The sequence below is a fragment of the Trypanosoma cruzi genome, genomic scaffold, assembly GCF_000209065.1.
Source record: "Trypanosoma cruzi strain CL Brener 1047053516293 genomic scaffold, whole genome shotgun sequence".
In the NCBI taxonomy this organism is placed as follows: Eukaryota; Euglenozoa; class Kinetoplastea; order Trypanosomatida; family Trypanosomatidae; genus Trypanosoma; species Trypanosoma cruzi.
Window position 1 is genome coordinate 59,349 of NW_001849488.1, and position 21,059 is coordinate 80,407.

At 43.3% G+C, this 21,059-nt stretch overlaps 5 protein-coding genes across 5 annotated transcripts, besides 75 other annotated features; all 5 read left to right on the forward strand.

Moving 5' to 3' along the window:
- Positions 1 to 12,907: a sequence feature (heterozygous, non-Esmeraldo-like haplotype).
- Positions 170 to 197: a microsatellite.
- On the forward strand, positions 354 to 836 carry Tc00.1047053509607.10 (ubiquitin-conjugating enzyme E2, putative; the record flags this gene model as incomplete). The annotated part of the gene is made up of 1 exon (XM_807446.1): positions 354 to 836. One exon carries the CDS (start codon positions 354 to 356, stop codon positions 834 to 836), a length of 483 nt encoding a protein of 160 aa, XP_812539.1.
- Positions 1,065 to 1,104: a sequence feature (CT-rich).
- Positions 1,234 to 1,258: a microsatellite.
- Positions 1,332 to 1,363: a microsatellite.
- Positions 1,372 to 1,397: a microsatellite.
- Positions 1,530 to 1,643: a sequence feature (A-rich).
- Positions 1,745 to 1,805: a microsatellite.
- Positions 2,446 to 2,479: a microsatellite.
- On the forward strand, positions 2,524 to 4,278 carry Tc00.1047053509607.20 (hypothetical protein, conserved; the record flags this gene model as incomplete). Its single annotated transcript, XM_807447.1, has 1 exon — positions 2,524 to 4,278. The coding sequence occupies one exon, from the start codon at positions 2,524 to 2,526 to the stop codon at positions 4,276 to 4,278; it is 1,755 nt and encodes a 584-aa protein (XP_812540.1).
- Positions 3,307 to 3,405: a microsatellite.
- Positions 3,739 to 3,942: a microsatellite.
- Positions 4,081 to 4,178: a microsatellite.
- Positions 4,311 to 4,340: a microsatellite.
- Positions 4,484 to 4,557: a microsatellite.
- Positions 5,011 to 5,162: a sequence feature (T-rich).
- Positions 5,199 to 5,263: a microsatellite.
- Positions 5,422 to 5,488: a sequence feature (A-rich).
- Positions 5,538 to 5,561: a sequence feature (AT_rich).
- Positions 5,569 to 5,610: a microsatellite.
- Positions 5,638 to 5,677: a microsatellite.
- Positions 5,896 to 5,922: a microsatellite.
- Positions 6,101 to 6,129: a microsatellite.
- Positions 6,232 to 6,305: a sequence feature (T-rich).
- Positions 6,326 to 6,472: a sequence feature (T-rich).
- Positions 6,501 to 6,543: a microsatellite.
- Positions 6,572 to 6,596: a microsatellite.
- Positions 6,600 to 6,624: a sequence feature (AT_rich).
- Positions 6,644 to 6,669: a microsatellite.
- Positions 6,684 to 6,707: a microsatellite.
- Positions 6,756 to 6,784: a sequence feature (AT_rich).
- Positions 6,802 to 6,847: a microsatellite.
- Positions 6,946 to 6,981: a microsatellite.
- Positions 7,022 to 7,048: a microsatellite.
- Positions 7,096 to 7,118: a microsatellite.
- Positions 7,368 to 7,402: a microsatellite.
- Positions 7,714 to 7,798: a sequence feature (T-rich).
- Positions 7,844 to 7,897: a sequence feature (A-rich).
- Positions 8,101 to 8,124: a sequence feature (AT_rich).
- Positions 8,181 to 8,203: a microsatellite.
- Positions 8,283 to 8,325: a microsatellite.
- Positions 8,504 to 8,530: a microsatellite.
- Positions 8,746 to 8,882: a sequence feature (T-rich).
- Positions 8,965 to 9,009: a microsatellite.
- Positions 9,193 to 9,219: a microsatellite.
- Positions 9,573 to 9,598: a microsatellite.
- Positions 9,807 to 9,856: a sequence feature (T-rich).
- Positions 10,042 to 10,107: a sequence feature (A-rich).
- Positions 10,175 to 10,256: a microsatellite.
- Positions 10,340 to 10,362: a sequence feature (AT_rich).
- Positions 10,510 to 10,536: a microsatellite.
- Positions 10,558 to 10,593: a sequence feature (AT_rich).
- Positions 10,604 to 10,691: a sequence feature (T-rich).
- Positions 11,142 to 11,175: a microsatellite.
- Positions 11,420 to 11,449: a microsatellite.
- Positions 11,532 to 11,552: a microsatellite.
- Positions 11,620 to 11,678: a microsatellite.
- Positions 11,736 to 11,764: a microsatellite.
- On the forward strand, positions 11,895 to 12,800 carry Tc00.1047053509607.30 (splicing factor TSR1, putative; the record flags this gene model as incomplete). The annotated part of the gene is made up of 1 exon (XM_807448.1): positions 11,895 to 12,800. The coding sequence occupies one exon, from the start codon at positions 11,895 to 11,897 to the stop codon at positions 12,798 to 12,800; it is 906 nt and encodes a 301-aa protein (XP_812541.1).
- Positions 12,849 to 13,406, forward strand: Tc00.1047053509607.40 (uncharacterized protein; the record flags this gene model as incomplete). The annotated part of the gene is made up of 1 exon (XM_807449.1): positions 12,849 to 13,406. One exon carries the CDS (start codon positions 12,849 to 12,851, stop codon positions 13,404 to 13,406), a length of 558 nt encoding a protein of 185 aa, XP_812542.1.
- Positions 12,908 to 13,583: a sequence feature (areas merged during assembly that could not be assigned to a particular haplotype. This can correspond to areas where the two haplotypes were merged or to regions with more than two copies in the genome that were merged during assembly.).
- Positions 13,060 to 13,104: a microsatellite.
- Positions 13,174 to 13,198: a microsatellite.
- Positions 13,267 to 13,323: a microsatellite.
- Positions 13,438 to 13,483: a microsatellite.
- Positions 13,564 to 13,598: a microsatellite.
- Positions 13,584 to 21,059: part of a sequence feature (heterozygous, non-Esmeraldo-like haplotype) that runs on past the window's edge.
- Positions 13,636 to 13,811: a sequence feature (A-rich).
- Positions 13,978 to 14,103: a sequence feature (GA-rich).
- Positions 14,186 to 14,207: a sequence feature (AT_rich).
- Positions 15,023 to 15,042: a microsatellite.
- Positions 15,076 to 15,136: a sequence feature (T-rich).
- Positions 15,543 to 15,567: a microsatellite.
- On the forward strand, positions 15,743 to 19,276 carry Tc00.1047053509607.50 (protein kinase, putative; the record flags this gene model as incomplete). The annotated part of the gene is made up of 1 exon (XM_807450.1): positions 15,743 to 19,276. One exon carries the CDS (start codon positions 15,743 to 15,745, stop codon positions 19,274 to 19,276), a length of 3,534 nt encoding a protein of 1,177 aa, XP_812543.1.
- Positions 19,545 to 19,573: a microsatellite.
- Positions 19,729 to 19,752: a sequence feature (AT_rich).
- Positions 19,854 to 19,896: a microsatellite.
- Positions 20,580 to 20,613: a microsatellite.
- Positions 20,906 to 20,999: a sequence feature (T-rich).

Consider the following 21,059-nt stretch of genomic DNA (forward strand, 5'->3'; position numbering starts at 1 on the left):
GTGCAAACGCCCTTTGAAGGGATGTTGGGGAGAGGGAAAGAAAGAGAGAGAGGGAATGCCTCTCTCTCTCTCTCTTTCTTTTTGTGAGTGAGTGAGTCAAAAACAAAAACAAAAAGCGAGGGAGAGAGCGATGGTACGGCTTTAACGGATGCCGGTGGCTGGTGAAGAGTTTCTTTTCTTTTCTTTCTTTTTTTTTCCCATTACTGTACTCGTGACGCGTCCACTCATACGCATCACCGGTGTGGATCCCTGCTGCCTCGGCTGCTCCACTTCTGCTGGTGGTGGGGAAGCGAGGTTCTCAGATAGAAGGCAGCAAGAGTAGGAAGGACGGAAAGAGAAAAGGTGGCCAAGAAATGTCTACTGCCTTGAAGCGTCTCAGCAAAGAACTACGGGAAGCCTCGCTTAACCCGGACAGTGACATGGATCTGCATCTTCTCCACGCCGGCAGTCTATTCACGTGGGAGGCGGTTCTCCGTGGCCCCCCCGACACGCCCTTTGAGGGAGGGGAGTACCGTTTGCTTCTCCGCATACCGCAGGACTACCCGATGCTCCCGCCCACAGCGAATTTTGTAACAAAAGTGTTTCATCCAAATGTGAACTTTGACACCGGCGCCGTTTGTCTTGACATTCTGAAGAGTCGCTGGTCCCCCGCCTGGACTCTGAACAGCGTGTGCCGCGCCATTTTAAATCTGTTGGCAGAACCGGAGCCAGACAGTCCTTACAACTGCGACGCGGGAAATCTTCTGCGGGCTGGTGACATGGAGGGCTACGCTTCACTTGTGCGGATGTACGCCATCATGGACGCCGGGGCCCCACCCTTTCCCGAGCTGGCGTAGCCCGTTGTGCCAGTCGGCTGGTGTGTGCGTGCGGGGCGTCTCGTTGATCATTTCTTTTTGCTTTTGTCTTCTTTCTTTATTTCTTTTTTTATCCTATCATTGGGATAAATGTACCTCGTGCGCAGGAGAAGAAGCGAAACGAAAAGGGGGGATAGTGAGAGAGAGAGAGAGTGTGTGTGAGGGATGTGGGAGGGGGACGAGAGGACTGGTTTGTTTGCGCATGTTTTATCCTTCTTTCTTTCTTTTTTCCTTTTTTTCCCTTTTCCTTCTGTTTGTTTGTTTATTATTGACGCTGCGTTCATGACACAAGCCAAAAGGGGGTCTCACGTTGTTGTTGTGGGGGGTGGGGAGGGGAGCCGACCCCACAAGACACGTCCCTCTGAAATTTCAGCAGCATTCTCTCTCTCTCTCTCTCTCTCTCTGTACATGACGATTCGCCCTACGATAGTCAAGTGGCATGTTTTGCTTCACATGAACGCTTTTTTCTCCCTCTTTTTTTCTTCTCTTCTCTTCTCTTCTCTTGTCTTTGACTGTTTTCATTCATTCATTCATTCATTTATTTCCTCTACAGTGAAGCGAAGACCCGAGCGCATATTTTATTTATTTTTGTAGGACGACAGTAGCCGTGGAACAAGCAAACATACATACATCTATATCTATACACATACAATATATCTATCTATATTTATACGGAAAACAAAAAACAAGAAGAAAAGAACAGTACGAAAAGGAAAAGAAGAAAAAAGAAAAAAGGAGTAAAAACAAAACAAAAAACAAAGACAAAAACAAAAAAAAAAAAAAAAAAAACAACAGCAACCAGCGAAAAAACTCGCACAGAAGGAGCGGAAGAAAGAGGGGAGGAAAAGAGAAACAAAAGAAAGGGATCAGAAGTGAGAGAAAGTACACGCAAAGCAAAAAAAAAAGAAAAACAAACAAAAAAACAAACACAAAAACCAAAACAACAACAAACAGAGAAAAAGGAAAGAATCGAGGAAAACGAAAAGAATCAACATTGCCTTCATAGTGAGACGTGGGAGGAGCTGAAGAGACAGCGGCTGCAAACAACAACAACAACAAACAACGAACAGGAGAGGAAAAGAAAGAAAGAGAGAGTGAAGTTTCAGCGCACATACACCGAGGCATACGAGATTGGAGTGGCATTTGGACGACACGCACGCAGTTTGCATCCACGTGACTCACACCATTGCTGAAAAGTAAAGAGGGGATTCGAGAAACAGCACACGCCAAATAAAAAAAGAAAAGGGAAAAGGGAAAAGAAGCAGCAGTTGGTGATTGAAAGGAGGAGCCGTCGAAACAGCAACTGAAACATCGAGAGGGGGAAATAAACAGATCGGAGGAGGAAACAAACAAACAATAAAGGAGGGGTGTATTATCAAACAAACGGGGAATTAGAGCACATACACACACATAAAAAAAAAAAAGAGAGACAGAGAGAAGGAGAGAGGGTGATTGGAGCGAAGGAAGGGAGAGTACAATTCGCGGAAAGGCAAGTCTATCCAGAAACAACAATACCAAAAAGCAACCAATACCATAAGCTCAGCGTGGACAGCAAAGGATATCTCTCTCGTAGGGGCCTAAAATACAAAGTTATATATATATATACATATATATACATATACATACACCTCTTGTTACTTCCCCTTTGTGCGCAAGACCGTTACGATCCATGTGCGACTTTGATTACGAGAAGCTGTTCAGTCTGCGGCAGGATGATGACCTTGAGCTCCTACGCATTACAGAGGACCTTCAGCGGCAAATGATGGTTATAGATGACGATGACGATGAGGATATGAATAAAAAGAGTCTCGCTGCGGCAAATTCGCCAATATTGGGCTCGGCAGTAGGCAACGCAACGGATGACAACAACAAAAGTAGCGCCAATGAGTTGCGAAGCGGGCAAGGCGCGAAGGGATTGTCAAATGCAACCATTACGCCTCCCCGCAACCCCCCGAGGACGTCTCGTGTGATGGAACCAATAGAGGGCCAAAGCTTTTCTAGCAGCCACTCCAGGGGACATCCACAACTGACATCAAGTGGCCCACAGACACCTACTCAAACTTCAAACGAAAATTCTAATCCTCGTTTGCCAGTGCTTACGGTTGCGCCGGCCCCACCTAGTGAACTTAGCGTTCTGAAGATGGCACCGGCTTTGGTGCAGGACGCGATTCCCAAGCCATTGCCGCCGTATTCGCATCAAGAAGAATTTCCTCCGCCATACGGATGGGTGGGCGGCGTTCCGGCGAAGCAGCCGCCTGGGGTGACGTCGATGCCTCAAAACCATCAAACTGTTCCAGCACAAAATCTCCGTCCAGGCCCTACTGCTCATTCAATTCCCCAGTTGCCGTACGCCACATATGGCTCAAATGCCCAGATCTTGCCACCGAATGGTTTCCCTGCAGGTTTACAATCACGGCCAATGGTATTGCAACCACAGTCTCAGCCTCAGCCGCAACAACAAATGCAACCGCAACTGCAACTGCAACCGCAACTGCAGCCGCAGCCGCAGCCGCAACCGCAGCCACAGCAACAGCCGCAACTCCAACTGCAAACGCAACCGGTGGCAAATGGTGCCATGGTACAGCCGCTTAACGTGAACCAACAGCCACCAGTTCTCCCACAATCCCTTTCGCATTCGTTAGAGTCTTCAGTCCAGCAAGATCAGCATCAGTCACAGTCTCAGACGCAACATGTGACGGGAACTCTTCCGCCAGGTTATGCACAGGTATTAGTCCCTGTTCGAACCGCTGATGGAACAACGGGCTACCAGTTAATGATGCTTTCCACACAGCATATTTCCCAGGGAGCCAGCAGCTTCTCTCCCACGCTTGTTCAAGCCCAAATGGAGCAACAGCAATTACAACAACAGCAACGGCCCCATCCACAGCCACAGCCGCAACAATCACAACAAGCACAGCAACAGCAACAGCAACAGCAACAACAACAGCAACAGCAACAGCAACAGCAGCTCCAAGCAATGATGCAATATATGTGGCAGTCACCATCACAGGCGCAGAGTCAACATCAGTATGTGTCCCAACAACCGCAACCGCAACCGCAACCGCAGCAGCAGCAACAACAGCAACAGCCAGGCTCTATACCACAGCAGTTTTTAACGACACAATACGCTAACATTGCCTCGGCGCCGCAGCGTTATGCGCTTGTTTCTGCTAACGGTCAACAGCAATATCTTATGGCTTTGACTTTGAATCCGCTCCAACAGGTTCACCAGCAACAGCAAAATCAGCAGCAGCAACATCTTCAACAGCAAGCTCAACAGCAGCAAATTCAGCAGCAGTCTCATCAGTTCCAGCAGCAACTGCACTCTGCAAGACCTGTATATCTTACGAGTCAACAGCCGCAACAGGTGTTTACCACCTCGATGATTTCTTCCGGAATGCCTCCTGGGTACCGGTTTAATTAACAAATGTTTCTTAAGAAAAACGCCACACACACAAAAAAAAAAAAAAAAAAAAAAGGAGAAAATGAGCTGAGGAAGAAAAGATTGGATTGATGATCACAAAGAAGTTGGATTGCTCATATAAAGGGGAGCTGGTCTATCGGATATGCTTTCACTTGCAAAAGGGGGGTGGAGTGGTGTTAGACCGAAAAATCTTTTTTTTTTTTTCTGTGTGTGTGTGCGTGTGTTTCATTGCGTGTACGTTTTTATTGTGTGTATATATTTGTATGTGTTTGTATGTGTTTTTTTCGGCTGTCGATATGCTGTGATTACGCAGCGGTGAAGGGAGGGCCAGTCCGCGTCGCAAGTACAGAGTACAATGAGATGAGACGGAGCTCCAGAATGCAAGGCTCAAAGAAGCTACGGGTGGGAAACGTATTATGTTGCAATAACAACAACAAAAAACCCAAAATAAATGTGAGTGCTAATAGGATGTGTATTCTGACAGACCTTATTTGTGTCTGTGAGTATGACGTCCTCTATGAAGAATAAATATGCGCAAGAAGGGAGGGGAATGCGTCCAGCGGGCCCAGGGCGCACCACCAGGAAAGGACCACAAATGGGTAAAGAAATGGAGGAGGTGTGGGCGAGGAATACAGAGGAGGCGGAAGGGTCATGAAAAACAAACAAAAAATAAACCCCGAGAAGAGAGAGAGAGAGGCGGGGAAGAAAAAAAAAAAAAACAAAAACAAATAATTTTTTTTTTCTTTTGTTTTGTTTTGTTTTGTTTTGTTCGGTGACTTTTTTTTTTTTTCCTTCTTCTTTTTTTTGTTGTTGATTTTCTTTTCTTTTCTTTTTTTTTTTTCCTAAAAAAAGGTATTTTTTTTTTCTTTTTTTTTCTTTTCTTTCGTTATATCACCCACTCTTTGAATTTCAGTTTCCCCTTTTTTTTTTTTTTCTTCTTTTTTTCTCTTTTCTTTTTTTTGCGTTTTTTTTTTTTTTTTTTTTTCTGGCAGGTGCCTCTTAAATAAACGCCTACGCATTTATACATGCATGCATGCGTGTATAAATGAAAATATAAATAAATATGTATGCACAGAGACAGAGGGACAGAGAGAAGTGTGATATTATGTGAGTATTTACATCCACAGGGAGGGGAGGAGGGGGAAAAAAAAAGGAGAAAACAAAAAGAAGAAGAAGAAGAAGAAGAAGAAAAAAAAAAAAAAAAAAAAAAGAGTGGCGCGGGCAACATGTCACGAGAACTCCACATATGCCCGGAAGAGAAATTTTTATATATTTATTTAATACCTTCCCTTTTTTCTTTCTTTTTTTTTTTTTTTTTTTTTTTTTTCTTTTGCATTTGGGGGAACTTAAACCGATAAAATATACATACATGCATACATATACATATATATTTATATATTTATTTATTTATATGATTATATGTATTCTTGTCCGCCCATCCAACACTCAGGAACCAAAAAGATTAGAGAGAAGTATGAAGAGAAAGAGAGAGATCAACGCACCCTCGAATTGCGGTGCATACAAACGCACACATCCGCATTAAGAAGGAAATAATGAGAAGAAACAAATCAAAACAAATAAAAAACAACAAAAGGAAGTCGGAGAGGGAGGTGAAGGGTATGTGTGCGTGTGTGTGTGTGTGTGGGAATTGCGAGGGCATGCTGGCTGAAGCAATTCCCCCATCCCCCTCCACCCCTTTTAGAAAAAAGAGGAGGTGAGAGCATGCGAAGATGTCCAATACATACATACATATATACTAATATTATATTATACGATAATATATCTATATTGCTAAGCGTGATGGATGGGGTGTTGCGCATCCGTGTGTGTGTGTGTGTGTGTGTGTGTGTGCAAGCGAGGCGTCTGTTGAAGGGGGGGGGGGGGAAAAAGCGAGAGGGTTCTCTGAGTTTTTGTCTGGTGAATGGCGGTTTTGATTTTGTGTTTTCAGCACAATTTCCTTTTCTTTTGGTTTCTTTTTTTATTATGCAATTTTTTTTTCTTTTTTCTTTTCTTTTCTTTTCTTTTCTCTCAATTGTCGATTTATTCATCTTTTTTTTTTTTTTAAATTTAAATTTTAATTTTTTTTTATTTTTCATGCGACTTCCCCCTTTTTTTTTTTTTTTTCTTTTGTCCTCGTCCAACGTGTATTTCCCTTCCGTTTTTATTCTTTTCTTTTCTCTCATTGTTCTTTTCTCCCCCCCACCACCCCCTCTTTTTTCCAATTTTTTTTTTTTTTTAGTGTTTTTTTTTTGTTTTTTTTTTTTTGTGTGGCTCCTTCTCGTCGGTGCGGCTGTTTTTTTTTTTCTTTTTTTTTTTTTAACAAAAAAATAATAAAAATAAAAAATACGCCGTGCATCCGCAATACGTCTGTCTGTCTGTCTGTCTGTCTGTACGTAAGGCCGAAGGGGGAAGGGAGGGGAGGGGAGGGGTTTGCGGTCCACGTGTACATGCGTACACCTCTACGTACACGTGTACACATTAAAATATAAAATATAAAATATTAAATGTATACATACATGTATGTTTTTTTTTTTTTTTTTTTTGTTGTTTGTTTGTTTGTTTTTATTTTATATTTATATTTTGTGCATGTCTTCCATGGGGAGATGAAGTTATTGCTTGTATATATCTACCTCCCTACCTCCCTACCTCCCTGACTCTCTCTCACTGTATATATTTATATATATTTATATATGTTTATATGTAAAATGCACGTTACTGCGTGTTGGGAACCGCGTTGCGGATATTAATTTAATTTAATTTAATTTTATTTTTGTTTGTTTGTGTGGAGGGGAAAACAAACCCCCTTCTCCTCAGGAGAAAAAAAAAAAAAAAAAGAAAAAGAGGGCCTGAGCCGTCATCCCTCGCCCCCATGCGCATAGAGACACACACGCAGCCCGCATGTGGCCGTGATAGATGAGTGAAGGCATGAAAGAGAGGGAGGGGGAAGGGAACCAAAAGAGCGGCAGAAAAAAAGGAAAAATCAAACAAACAAACGAGAAACTGGAGGCCTTTGATTGGCGGAGGGACGGTGCTGCATTGCGGCATGTCGTCACCTGCGAAAGAGAAAGGAAGAAGAAACAAAATCTGTCTTCTTTTCTTTTCTTTTTTTTTTCTTGTTTTTTTTGTTATTTGCCATCGGTTGCGTTTAGACAGTAATTAATTTACGTGAGGTGTGTGGAGGGATTGTGCGGCCCAATTTGAAGGGGGTCGGAGGATAATAGCACTTAGTGGTTAACTCCTCTGCTTTTTTTTTTTTTTTTTTGTTCCCACCCCCCTGATGACGACTGCCCTCCACGCGGCGAGGGGTTTGCCGGCTGCGGGGCCTTCTTTTAAAGGACTGCCACTTTTGTGCGTTCACAGCGGCCCCGGCCATCGTCACATTTGTGTGTGTGAGTGAGTGAGGATGTTGGGTGCAATGAACCAAACTGCCATCTCTTTCTTTTTTTCTTTTTCTCTCTCTCTCTTTCTCTTTTTTTTTTTTTTGGTTTGTTTCTTGTTTTTTTATTTATTTATTTATTTTCATTGATTATTAGTCACCGAGACCCCGTCCACATGAGGACGGCCGCAAAAGCAATAACAGAAGGAAATAACAAAACAAAAGAAGAAAAAAAAAACAAAACTCGTATTCTCTTTGAGTGTGCATTGCATGAACCGTTATGTGTGGCTTTTTTTTTTTTTTTTGGTACCGTCATAAGTAACAATCGTCTTCTTTTTTGTTTGCATCCGTAACGCCTTTGCCCCCTCTTCTTCTATATCCTTTTATTCTTCTGTACGGGAGACAAAAGAGAGCGGGAGCGAGTGGTAAAAAGCGTGAGGAGGATGAATAAATAAATAAAAAATATAAATGAGGTGAAGGAATGCCGCGGTCCTGCTCGAGTTTTGTGTTTGTTTTGATTGTTTGCTTTTTTTTTTTTTTTTTTTTCTTGTGGAAAAGAGAGTGGAGGGAAGTTTAAAGACATCCGCAGCAGCAGCAGCAGTGGGCGGGCAGCAAAAAGTGAGGAGAGAAAAAAAAAAAGGAAAAGAAAAGAGAAAAAAAAAAACAAAAAACGATGCGCGTTATTGTTGGGTGCGGGGTATGCGTGTGCGGGCCTCTTTCTCTCTCTCTCCTTTTATGTGTCTGTCTGGTCTCTGTGTGTGTGCTCTTGATTTTGTTGTCTCTCTCTCTTGGAGGAAGTTGTTGTGCGGGTTGTGGGAATATTTCCATCCCCCCCTTTTTTTTTTTTTACTGCTGCTGCTGCTGCTGCCGTTGTTGGTTTTGTTGTTATTTCCCCTTCACTCCTCCACCCCATCCCCCTTCACTGTAACTAATCCTAAATAACCCTCTCTTTTTTCTTCTTTTTTTCTTTTCTTTCCCACCCATTACGCCCTCTCTTCATTTATTGATAGTGATTTTTTTTTTTTTTCCCTTTATTATTATAATTGTTACTTTAATTCCTTGTGTTTGTTGGTTTCTGACATCTTTTGATGTTTTTTTTCTTTTTTTTTTTTGGTTTTTGGTTTTTGGTTTTTTTTTTCTGCGTGTGTCTTTTCTTCTTTTTTTTTTTTTTTTTTTAAGATGTATGCATCTGTGCTTTTTTTTTTTTTCTTTTCTTTTTTTTTTTTTTCCCGGTTTGGTCTGGTGTCTCTTGAAATATTTATCGGAAAACAACAAAACGAAAAAAAACGAACAAACAAAAAAGTAATGGATTTTTTATTTTTACCGTTTTTTTTTTTTTTTTTTTTTTTTTTTTTGCCGTGTATTTTGGTTGCGTGTGCATCTTCGACTGAAGGAGGTGATGGAGTGTGTGGGTGGGTGTGTGGGTGGGGGTTTTCTGTTTGGATGTTATGTATTTTTCTGGGTAAAGTGAAGAAGAAGGCGAAAAGCTCTGCACACATACGCGTATATGTTTATCAGTTATGCGTCCCGTTACCGTTACATGCACACACACACACACACACGCATATAAATATTTATATAAAGGTCCTCACTGTAAGTGTGTGGCTCTACACTTATAATTCAACGTGTTGTGTTTATTCATTCATTCATTTTTTTTTTTCTTTTTCTTTTCCTCCCTGGCGGGTTGAGTGGTTTTTGTTTGTGTTTGTGTTTGTGGGTGTGGGGGCGGGCGCTTGTTTTTGTTTTTTGTTTTGCGTACACGTAATGAGTGCTCACACGAGGGGTGCTATGAATGGGGGGAGAGGGGGAGAGGAGTGGGATAAAAAAATATATTTGTTTTTTTCGTATTTAATCGCGCGTGACGGTTGTGTGAAGTGTGTGTGAGGGCTGCAACGTTGTTTTTTCTGCCGTGTGTTGCTTCTTTTTTTTTTTTTTTCTTTTTTTCCCCTCCACCCCCACCCCCTTTCACCCCATTCTTTTCCTTCTTTTCACTGTAATCTTTTCCGTCTGCTTTTTTCTTTTCTTTTCCCTGTTTGTTTGTTTGTTTCCTTTATGTGCATTCATCCCCACAGCCCTCACAGCGAGGCAGCACACCGCCCCAAAATGTGTTCCCACCCACCATGGTTTTGATGCACGGACATCCACATTGCAGTTTTTTTTTCTTTTTTTTTTATTGTCTTTGGTCCTTTTTTTTTTTTTTTTGGCTGCCTTTTTGTTGGGGGGCCCCTTCTCCTTCTCCCCCTCGTGGCGCGGCTCCACAAAAAAGAAAAAAAAAAACAATTTTAGGCGATCCAACGTCCATAAGAGCGATTGCGTTTGTTTGTGTTTGTAGAGGGGCAGGGGGGGAACGGGGGGAGTGTTGGGCGGCGCCACGGCTGAATTTATTCAAAATAATAAAAATAATAATAATAAAAAAAAAAAAGGGCAATGAAGAAAGAAAAGAAAAAAAAAAAGTATTCGCATATCTAAACACAACACCAAGAGTGGATAACTAATAAAAGTCAAGTGGTGTAAATATAAATGTGTGTGTTTATGTGTGTATGTATCTATGTATCTATGTATTTGTATCTATGTATCCCTGTATGTATGTACACGTATGTATTCGGTTTTGTTGATTAGGAATTTCTGTGGTGCCTGGGACGGTTGTTTATAATAATGTAATTACAGAGGGCTGCATCTATCTTGTTTTTTTTTTTTTTTTTAAATTTCAAAACGATATTTGTGTTCTTACATTACAGAGACAAGTACCACCACTAATGAATGCATGAATGAATGAATTATTATTATTGTATGCTTGCATGTAATTAACATTCCATCAACGGTAACAATGTATCGATTGCGTTGTATCTGTTGTCTTCTTTTTTCTTTTTTTCTTTTCTTTTTTGGTTTTTCAGTAATGCTTGTATTAAATATAAATATTTATAAATATATATATATATCGTGCGATCATTTTTTTTTCTTTTCTTTTTATTTTGTGTTTCTTTTCTTGTCATGTGTGCCTCGCAGTGTTGTAATTTCTTTTTTTTTTATTTTTTTTAAAATTTTTCAGTTGTTTGATTTCCACCTCGTGTGTGCGTGCTCGGGGAGGGAGGAGGGGAGGAGGATGCCGTCGTTTGTTTCTCAACGTTTGTTTTGTTTGCATGCAACTCACCCGAAATGTTTGGCGGCTGCACGTTTCCCCCCCCCCCCCCTTTTTTTTTTTTTTTTTTTCCCCCTTCTCATCACCGACGACACCGCCACGTGGACTTTTTTTTTCGTATTTTTTTTTTTTTAACTACACTTTTGTTTTGTGGTGTTTTTTATGTTTGTTTCTGCCGGACGGGCGTGCGGGGGGAGGAGGGGAGGAGGCATGTGGGCTGCGATCCACAAGGGGGAGAAGGGCGGCGCCTACTTTTTTTTTTTTTTTTTCATTTCTTCTCCTCGTGGCTGTCTTCCTGCAGGCGTCAAGGCACATCCCTCCACCTCCCTGCCTTCTTTCTTTCTTTCTTTTATTTATTTATTTTTTTATTTATTTTTTGTTTTTGTTTGTATGCGTCCACCGGACGCCTCGGGGCGTAATGGACCAGCGGGGAGGGTTGGGAGGAGGAGTGTCATAATGAAGTTGAAGAGAACGATAAGGAGTCATCTGCGGATGTGACGTGGGAGCACACTGTTTTGTATTGTATTGCGTGTGCATGGTTAAATAATTTCAGTTGTTTCCTTCATGTATTTCACACTCTCCCTCCCATCTCTATTCCCCAACCGTAATTCCCCCAGTCCAATCTATTTTTTTTGTTTTGTTTTGTTTTGTTTTGTGTGTGTGTGTGTGGGAGGGAAATTTCACTCTATTTTTGTTACCGCTGGAGCAAAAATAAATAAGAAGAAAAAAAAAAGTATAAAATAAATAAATAAATAAATATTTTATTAATGATTTTTTCTTCTTCTTATGGGTTTTCCATTTTGGTGTGGGGCGATGCAACCCCTCCTTCTTTCTTTCCTTTTTTTTTTTTCTTTTTTTTTAAAATTTTTTTTTTTTAATTTTTTTCTGTTGTCTGTTGGCGCTCTTGTGTGCATGGATGGTGACTTCTATTTACCGTAACTCTCTTTTCTTTTCTTTTCTTGTCTTCTCTTGCCGTTTGTGTGTGTGGCGGTGTTGCTTGGGTCGAAACGTGTACGGTCGGTTTTGGATGCGTCGTTCTTTTTGTAAGATACTCATTTTTTTGGGGAAGTGAACAACGACGTACACACATCAGAAACGGGGATGTCTGAGTCCAGAAGTGGTGACAGCGTCGAAGAGCCACCCCGCACCATCAGCCATGAGAAGAACAACAACAACAACAACACTGCTAGCACCGCCACGATGAACCCAACGTCCGTTTTTATTGGACTCGGCCCCGCGGCCTCCAGCATTTCCGACGATGCACTACGTCAGCGCCTTGAAGAGGTGGCGCCTGTGCTTGGCGTGCGCATCCGTGGTCGTTGCGCCTTTGCGGATGTGCCTGACCCGGAGACTGCGGAAAGACTTGTGGCGGAGTTGGACGGTAAACTTATTGGTGATGCACGCATGGCGGTGCAGATCAGCCGCAATAAAGATAAGCAGCGTCCCCCAGGTAATCAAAATCACAACAACAATTTGAATAACTCTGGGAGGACGTCGCTTTTTGTCGGTTTGGGTCCAGCCGGCGGTGCCATCTCCGACAGAGAGCTTCGCAGCAAACTGGAGGAGATTGCACCGGTCACCGGATTTCGGCGACGCGGGCAATGCGCGTTTATCGACGTGGCGGATATGGCGCACGCATCGAGAATGATTCATGAACTTAATAATCAGTACATTGGTGATTGCCGTCTTTCTGTTCAGTACAGTCGTGACAACAAGAGCTCTCGCTTTGGTGGCCGTATGGAGAAGCGTAGCCGCAGCCCGGTCCGTCGTCGTCGTCGGCAACGTAGTCGTAGGAGTGATAGCCTCGATCGCCGCCGCTATCGTCGACGCAGAAGTTACAGCTACAGCAGTCGCTCTAGCTCCAGCCGCAGAAGCAGTGTGGACTCCGATGACAGCCGTGAATACCGTCGACGGGACAGACGGGACAAACGACGCCGGGAGCGCAGCCGCAGTTATAGTAGTCGATCGCGATCGAGCAGTCCATCTTATCGCAGGCGTCGTGATTAAACGGTAAACACGCACAAACACAAAAGGAAAAATAAAAAAGGGGGTAAAATGGCAGGCGGTGAACAACGGACATGCGAAGATTTAAGAGGACTTGACAGCGGCACGATTGTGTGTGTGTGTGGGGTGAATTTTAACAGATTAACCAAGAAGAAGAAGAACAACAACAACAACAAAAAGCGACATGAAAAACCACTCCTCAAGGCACAGGTAGGCCAATGGGAAAGAAAGAAAAACGGCTGTGCGTTAGAGAGGATCAAAGAAAACAAAAACCAACAGCAACAACAAAAACAAAAAAAAAAAGAAACTGAGGAGATTTCTTCTCAGGCTCAAATGGACTTTCTCCTGTGTGAGTTAACTCTTCCATTTACATGTATTTTTTTTTTTTTTTTTTTTCTTTTCCCTTTCTTGCTTATTGGTACTGAGGCAAAAGTATCTTCCACAAAACCTAATGCCGTGAAGGCGTACCCGTGTATGCATATAAATATATACATGTGCATGCATGCATGTATACACGCGTATGTATTCTGCTTTGACGCGGATGGAGTTGTGGTGGAAGGGAGTCTTCTTGATGAGGCCATTAGGAGGGAAGGAGGGGAGAGCAACTAATTTGGTGGACAAAAACTCCCCTCAAAAGAAAAAAAAAAAAAATTGAGAAATAAAATAAAAAATAAAATTAAAAATAAGAGAGCCGGTGCAGAAGTCAGACGGAAGGACAGGAGAACTTGTGGCGGGATACATGATAAATTAGAGTCTTTTCCAGCCGAAAAAAAAAAAAAAAAGAAAAAAAAAAAAAATAAAGGCATTGACGAAGTTGGAGAGAAGGGACGAAAGCAGCAAAAGAAAAAAAAAAGAAAAAAAAAAAAAAAAGAAAAAAAAGAAAAAAAAATGTTGATGAGCGAAATAAAAAAACAAAACAAAAACAAAAATGAAAAGTAAAAAAAAAAAAGAAAGAACAAAACAAACACACACACAAGTGGAGAAAAAGAGAAAAAAAAAGAATAAAAAAGAAAAGGAGAAACAGGCTCTGTGTGTTTGCTTTTGTTTTTATGTTTAGGGGGCGAAGCAGCGTGATGGGACAACACACACACACCGGCAGAAGCCGCAGCGGAAGATGAGGAGCGGGGAAGGGAAATAACTCCTGCAGCCTCCACGTGATTTACAAAAACACCCGCAAGTAAAAAAAAAAAAGAAGAAAAAAGCGGCGGGAATGAATGAGAAGGGACATGAGGATGAAGATGGAGATGAGAAAAAAAAGAGGGAAAAAAACAACGAGGAGGGCATGAGGAAAAGGAGTGAGACGGAGGGAGGAAATGCTGTTGGGTACTTTAGGCACAAACCCACCATGCAGGAGTGAAGGAATAAAGAGAATTTGGCGGTGTGTGTGGATTAAAAAAAAAAAAAATAAATCTTTAAGGGCTATGAAAGAAACAACAACAAAAGCGTCAAGATGGAAAAGAAGGATTTGATGCTGCGGCCGCTTTACGGAGAAGGAGGAAGAGGGAAGGAAGCATATTGTACATATATTGGCTTTGGAAGACCTGCAATGGGGAACCACCCTCCCCACCACCACACACACACACAGTGTTGGTTACAGAAGTACGCTGCATGTACACCCCAGGGTAACTGGAGCATGGCGCACGAAAAGAGAAAAAAGGGGGCAAGGAATGGGGTGGAACGAACAAAGAAAAAGAAAAGAATGTCAGTGCAGTCAAAGGAAAAAAAAAATACAACAACGAAGAAATAACGATTGAATGAAAATTCAACAATTTTTTCTTTCTTTCTGTCTACACCAAATATTTTTGCGTGGTTTCTTTGCTTACGTGGACGTTTCTCTTCTTTTTTATTTCCCCCCTGCCCCTTTTGCTGTGTATTTCTTATTTCATGTGCTTTGATTTCTGTCTTGCATCAGTGCTTTTCTTTTTATTCGTGTGACGTTTTATGAGCTTTTCCCTAGTCCCTCCCTTTTTTTCTTTTTTATTTATCATCTCCTTTCTCTTTGACAGGTCCTTTTTTTCCCCTTTTTTCTTTCTGTCTGTGTGTCTGTGTGTGTGGCGCTGTGTACATCATGAGAAATTTATGCGGGAAGGGAGAGGGAGAGGAATAATGATCAGGGGAGTCTGGGGGCGGTGCTTGTGTGTGTGTATGTGGGAAAGTGGAGAGGAGGCAAAGATGGATATGTGATAGTAATGATCTGGACTCCTCCATCTTTTCCCCATCCTTCCTTTTTTTTTTTTTTTTTTTTGCTCCCACGTCATTATTTTAACATCGCCATAAATTTTTTTTTTTTCTTTTTCGCTTGTCGCTTTTCTGTATTTATTTTGCCTTTTTTCTTCTTTATGCGGCAACTTTCTTAGGGTGCGGAAAGGTGATGTCTTCTGTCGATATCTGCACTCCCCGCCATGCAACTTTCTAGTGGTCGTCATATCCACCTACCCGTATATATATATATCTGTGTTAATGAACCTGCAGTGATGTGATGGTGTCTCTTTACTCCCTTCCATGCTTTTTGCTGCTGCTACGGGGTGCCATGGCAACTCCCTGCTGACTTTAATGTCATGATTGCATTTGTCGTCTCACATTTATTTGGTTTACTTTCTCCCTCACTCTTGCCTTTTTTTTTTTTTTTTTGGGGTGGTGGTGGTGGGTCTATTAGGGAATCCGTGATTCCAATTTTTAGGAACTTTATTTTTGAAAATTCGATTTTTCTTTTTTTTTTTTGTGGTTTGTATAGTTTTAGGGGAATTTCTTTTTTTTTTCTTTTTTTTTTAAATCTCTTGCGTGTGTCCGTCCCCGTCGTTATTGTCAGGAGTTCCGGGGATCCGCGGTCCTTTTTTTGTATTTTATTTTTGGGCGCCTTTATTTCCCACGGACGACTGGCGGATTGCACTCTGTTGGCACGGCACGACTGTTTCTAGATACGCAGATACTCACCGCTTGGCAGGATGGATTCGGCAAACTCGCACGTGGAGACCAACTCGTTGGTTGGACCCTCCGTATCCGAGTCCATGATGCTTGAGGCGCGTACCTTCTGCGTGGTTTGCGGCCATTTTGGCTCCGATTTTGTACTGCGCAAATCTGGTCTCAAGTGCAGCGGCTGTGTGGGGAAGACGGCAAAAAAGTCGTGGTCACGACTGCAGCAACGTCAGGCGAACGAGTTGCTCTCACAGGCGACCACGCGGGCCCGAATGGGCAGTATATCTTCCGTGGTAAGTGGGTTAGGGGAGCCTTTTCATTGGGCAAACTTTAGTGCGATGGACAGTGAGGAGGCGGACTCGGTACCGCCTGAACAATTTAGGAATAATGGCAGCAGTTTTGATGTGCCAATGTCTTCTTTGCCTCATCCACCGCGCGGGAGGCCTTTGACACCACGGGTGGAGGGCGCAAAGGTTACGTCCAGTCCCTCTCGACAACCACACATTATGGACTATATTTCGAATACAGCATGTTATCAAGCTGCTGCTGCTGGGATTATTGTGAAGGATGCAATGTGTCTTGTCAGCAACCCCACCGATTCCTCAACACAGGGGACGAATGAAGATAGTTACGTGAGCGCCACGAATAATTCACTCCTCGCTTCCGCGGTGGCAAGTGCACCACGTCGTAAGGCGCCTGCTGTGCCACCGCGAGCCAAAGTCAAGAAGCCAGGCCCGCCGTCGACGGAAGAAGTAGGGGAAAGCGGCGTCACAGAGGTGCAAGAGACAAAGGGAGATGGCGAACAAAAGGTAACAACTTTGCATCTGGGGAAACTTGACCCTGCTGCAGCCCCTATTTCTCTTCCTTCTTCTGCGAAAAAAGCATGCGAGGGGACCAGTTCAAGAGAGAAACGGGTTAAGGCTCGCGAGACAGTCGTGGTGGATGCGTCATACGCTGTTGAATCTTCTAGTGCTGAAGGAAATGGAGCAGGGAGTGATGAGAAGTATGCAAACGCAGTGGGGCCAATAGCATTGCCCCCATTACTACAGTCCGATTCTTGTTACGTACCACCCAAGACACCCCGTGCGGATGATTTTATACTTTTAGCGGATGCATCCTCAGATACCATGGCCAATGATGAAACATATGAATTGCAAAGGAGCGCCGCTCCTTTGCATACCGGTAGTAATGATGGAAAGCTGAAGGCTTCTATATCATCGCAAAGTTTTCGTACTACATCTTCAATGGCGCGTAAGGAGACGGTAAAGACGAAGGCCACACAAAGTTCTGCGTCTCAACCAGCTAGTGCACCTCCCCTCAATTCTGTACAATCTTCGACGGATGGGACAAGATCCCCGGCCATGCATGCTTCTGCAGCGTCAAAGAATGGTGGTGACGTCCCTAGGGGATGTCCTGCGCGGAAGGGGTCGAGTTTAACATCGACACCAGGAAACAGCAAGACAAAAGCGCAAAGAATACAAGGTCAAAAACAAGAACAAGGGTTACAAGTGCAGCAGGCCCCAACTTCTCATGTAGATCCCACGTCTAGAAGCTTTGGAAGGTGTGAAATAACAACATGTGATACTTTGCGGACCTTTTCCCTCTCTTCCTCTTCCTCTTCCTCATCGTCTCTCTCGTCCTTGGAACGGGGATCATCCAGGGCGGGTGCATCATCGCAGGAAAAAGAGTTGGCTGCAGAGGTGACGTCACAGCGTCAGCCTTTCCTGGATAACGCGTCGGGTTTACCGACTTTACACGTAAATATTGATCGGTTATATATTGAAGTAGAAGAACCACAGTATGCATCACCGGATGAATCGCTTCTGAGTCCAGCAACACAATGTTTTTCTTCATCTCTTTCTACAAGTACAGTGAACCAAACTGCTGTTCCTGTACCCTCTGTTTCAGGGAGTAAGTTTACTGTCACACGACACTTTTCTTCATCGAATCCGCGTCAGGAGAATGCCGCTTCTTTAATGACGTCTCGGTTTAGTCTGGATCAAAATCCTGGCTTGGCCACAGAAGGAGGCGAGGGTACATCGCAACGAACGTCTGGACTTCGACGAAGTTCGGCTTCCGCCGATAGAGTAGAGGCAAGAAAAATTGCTTTTATTCTTTCTTTGCGCGATCGTGATAGCAGGGAAGAGTTTTACTCCGTCAGGTGCCGTTACTTTTCGGATTTGGTGCCTCTGTTTCAGGAACTGCAGTCTCTGATGCATACACTCCCGCAAATTTCAGTTTTTCGCATACCGAGTGTACGTTATGTCCCAGAGAGTTTCGTTGCGGAGCGTCGGGCAGAATGTCAGACTTTTCTGGATGCAGTGGTACAAAATCATTTTTTGGTTCGACATCCTAAAATGGTGGGGCTTCTACGACTGGAACCGTACTTAAACCAAAATGCGTCTTCGGCTAGAACGATTCATATGAGTGGTTCACTGTGTGGAGAGAGTGCTGCGCATAATGCAACCAAAATAGGGCGCCGGAATACAGTGACGCTATTTACACAACTTAATAAGGATGCTTTGGATCAGCTTCGTGCGATGTCCTCTAGGAATTTTCTGGGCCGTCAAATGAGCACGTCGAGTTGCTTGTCCACCACTTCATCCGTTTCCCGTCGTGGGGCGATAGATGCCATTATAAAGGAAGATTTGGAAAAGGTACAGCTGGGAAATTTGATTGGCCGCGGTACTTTTGGCGCCGTGTACTTGGGCTTATTGCCTGGTCACTCCACTGTTGTTGCGGTGAAAATTGTGAAGGTCAATGAAAATGTGGATGAGGACTTTCTTCATTCAATGCGGAAGGAACTTGACGTTTTGCGTGCGGCTCGGCACAATAATATCATACGTTTTCTTGGAAGTACATATCTTGAGCGGGAGCGTGAGTTGCGTGTGTTTACTGAGTACGTGGAATGCGGCAATATTTCCACCATGGTGAAGAAATTTGGTAGTCTGCCACTTGTGGTGATACAAAAGTACATGATTCAAATCTTACGTGGTCTTCAATACTTGCATAATATGGCCATTGTGCATCGGGATATAAAGGGTGAAAATATTCTGATCACGAAGAAGGGCCGCTGCAAACTGGCGGACTTTGGATGTAGTGGTACTCTTCATGAAGTTGAGGGACGGGAGGAAATGCAGGGCTCACCCCTATGGATGGCACCAGAGATTATTCACGGGGCACCTCCAGCAACAGCAGGTGACATATGGGCATTGGGTTGTGTGGGTATTGAGATGTTGCAACGCCCTATTTGGAATGTCGCGGGAGATCTCAACCCGTATATATTTCTTTACCGTATTGGGAAAGTGAATGGACCGCCCCATGGCCTGCCGACGGAGGAGGAAGTTGAGCAGTTTGCGGGACGCGAGGAAACACGGGAGGAGTATACATGCTTCGGTCTCTATCGCGAATTTCTTAGCAGCTGCCTTCGAATGCAGCCGGAGGAACGGTGGAGCGCCGATGAATTGTTGAAGCATCCATTTTTGCAGAAAGCCTTCTCAAGGCATCTGCGTTGGATGCCTCCTAAAGTGGGCGAAGTGAAGTCCACGAGGGCCACGGCGTAGTTGGGTGGGTGGGTGGATGGAAGTAATGGAGCGGACAACGTCATCAGAACCACGAGACACAAGTGTAGATAAAAAAGGGGGAAAAAAAAGCGGCCGGGAAAGAGGCATCCAATGGTAAGTTGATAAAACCATATACACGTACACAACCGTATAAAGTTACATAGTTATATACATTTGGCCACCTCTCTCTCTCTCTGGTTATTTTGTGTGTTTTTTTTTCTTTAAGGCAAGTGTTCTGCTTGCTGCCACCAGCGGTATGACTGGAAAAGAGGAGGAGGAGGAGGTGGAGGTGGAGGAAATCCCCGCTACTGCTCATATGTAACGAAGCTGAAACCGAAGGAAAGAACACGAAAAATAAAATTAACAACAACAAGAAAAACAAAACCACCAGGGAAGTGAGACAGGAAGTTACACTTCCCTGGTAACACATCCATGCATGGTCAAAGGAAGTCATATATATATATATATTTATATAACATGGTATATGATGGACAAAAGGGATGCTGTGAGAGTCGAAGAAAAGTCGCTTCTCTTTTCCCCTTTTTTTTTTTTTTCCCTCCCTCTTTCCTCCACTTCCAAAAAAAAAAAAAAAAAAGAAACAACAACAAAAAAACAAAAAATACGACAGTGATGAAAGAATGCATGAGTTCAGGCATCACCGAAAAGGAAACACCCAAACAAAACCAAAACCGAATTCGTTTTATTTATTTTCGTTTCCTTCTCTTTTAAATGTCTGTGTGCATGTCACCGCAAAATGTCTCTGCCGCCGTGTGTGTGCGCTTATGCGTGTCGGAGAATTAAATAAAGGCGATGGCCTGCCGTAGCGTTTGTTGACATCATTCTTTGAGCCTTCACTTCTTTTTTTCTTTGTTGTGGCTGGTTCCGTCACCCTCTTTTTTTTTTTTGTTCTTCCACCTTCTCTCCGGTTGCAGCCGCGCACGAGACGAGACGAGGCCCAAAAGGCATGAGACGGGGGAGTCAAGGAGACGTCTGCGGCAAACAAGCCTGAGCCGCTCCAGAGTCGGGGAGGAGGGAGTGAGAGGCAACAAATAAAAAGAAACGGCCTGCAGGGAGTGGGTGGGAGGCAACAGCGAAAGACCCACTCTCGCCCATTCCCTCAAGTGGGGTGGGGACCAAAAATAGCAGCAACAAACAAGCAGAAAAGAAGAGAGCTGAAGGGACAGAATAAAGTCGAACAACCGACAAGACATAAGAGGAAAAAGAAACGAAAAAAAAAAAAATAAAACATAGAATATTCGTTGTTGTTTCCAGCAGTCCGCTTCTACTGTTTTCATTAACCCACTTTTTTTTTTTTTTTTGCGTTTTTTTTTTTTTTTGCTTACATTTGTTGCTTTCTTTATTGTAAGTTTGGTGTTCAACGAAAGAAATAATTACGAGTGCATGGAGTGGGGAGTCGCACAGTAACACACAAGTACGTGGGGAGTGGAAAGGGGGGGGGGAGGTGTTTGTGTGTGGGGATTGGGGGGGAACAGTCCACATGTTGTTGGAGGAGCGTAAATAAGGCGCTGCGGAAATGAAGCATGTTTCTACATTTGCAGAAACACGTGTTTATTACAATACATAAAAGTATTCGTCTGCATTGGCATTTGTGGATATGAGCCGCTGGACTTTTTTTTTTTTTTGCTTTTTTTCCTTTTTTTTTTTGCTATTGTTTGTTTCTTCCTTGTCATTTGACTTTTTTTCTTTTTTTTTTTTTTTTTTTCCCCCCACCCCCCACGCCGCATGCGAAGTGTGGGGGAAAGACATGGAAGAAGTATACACA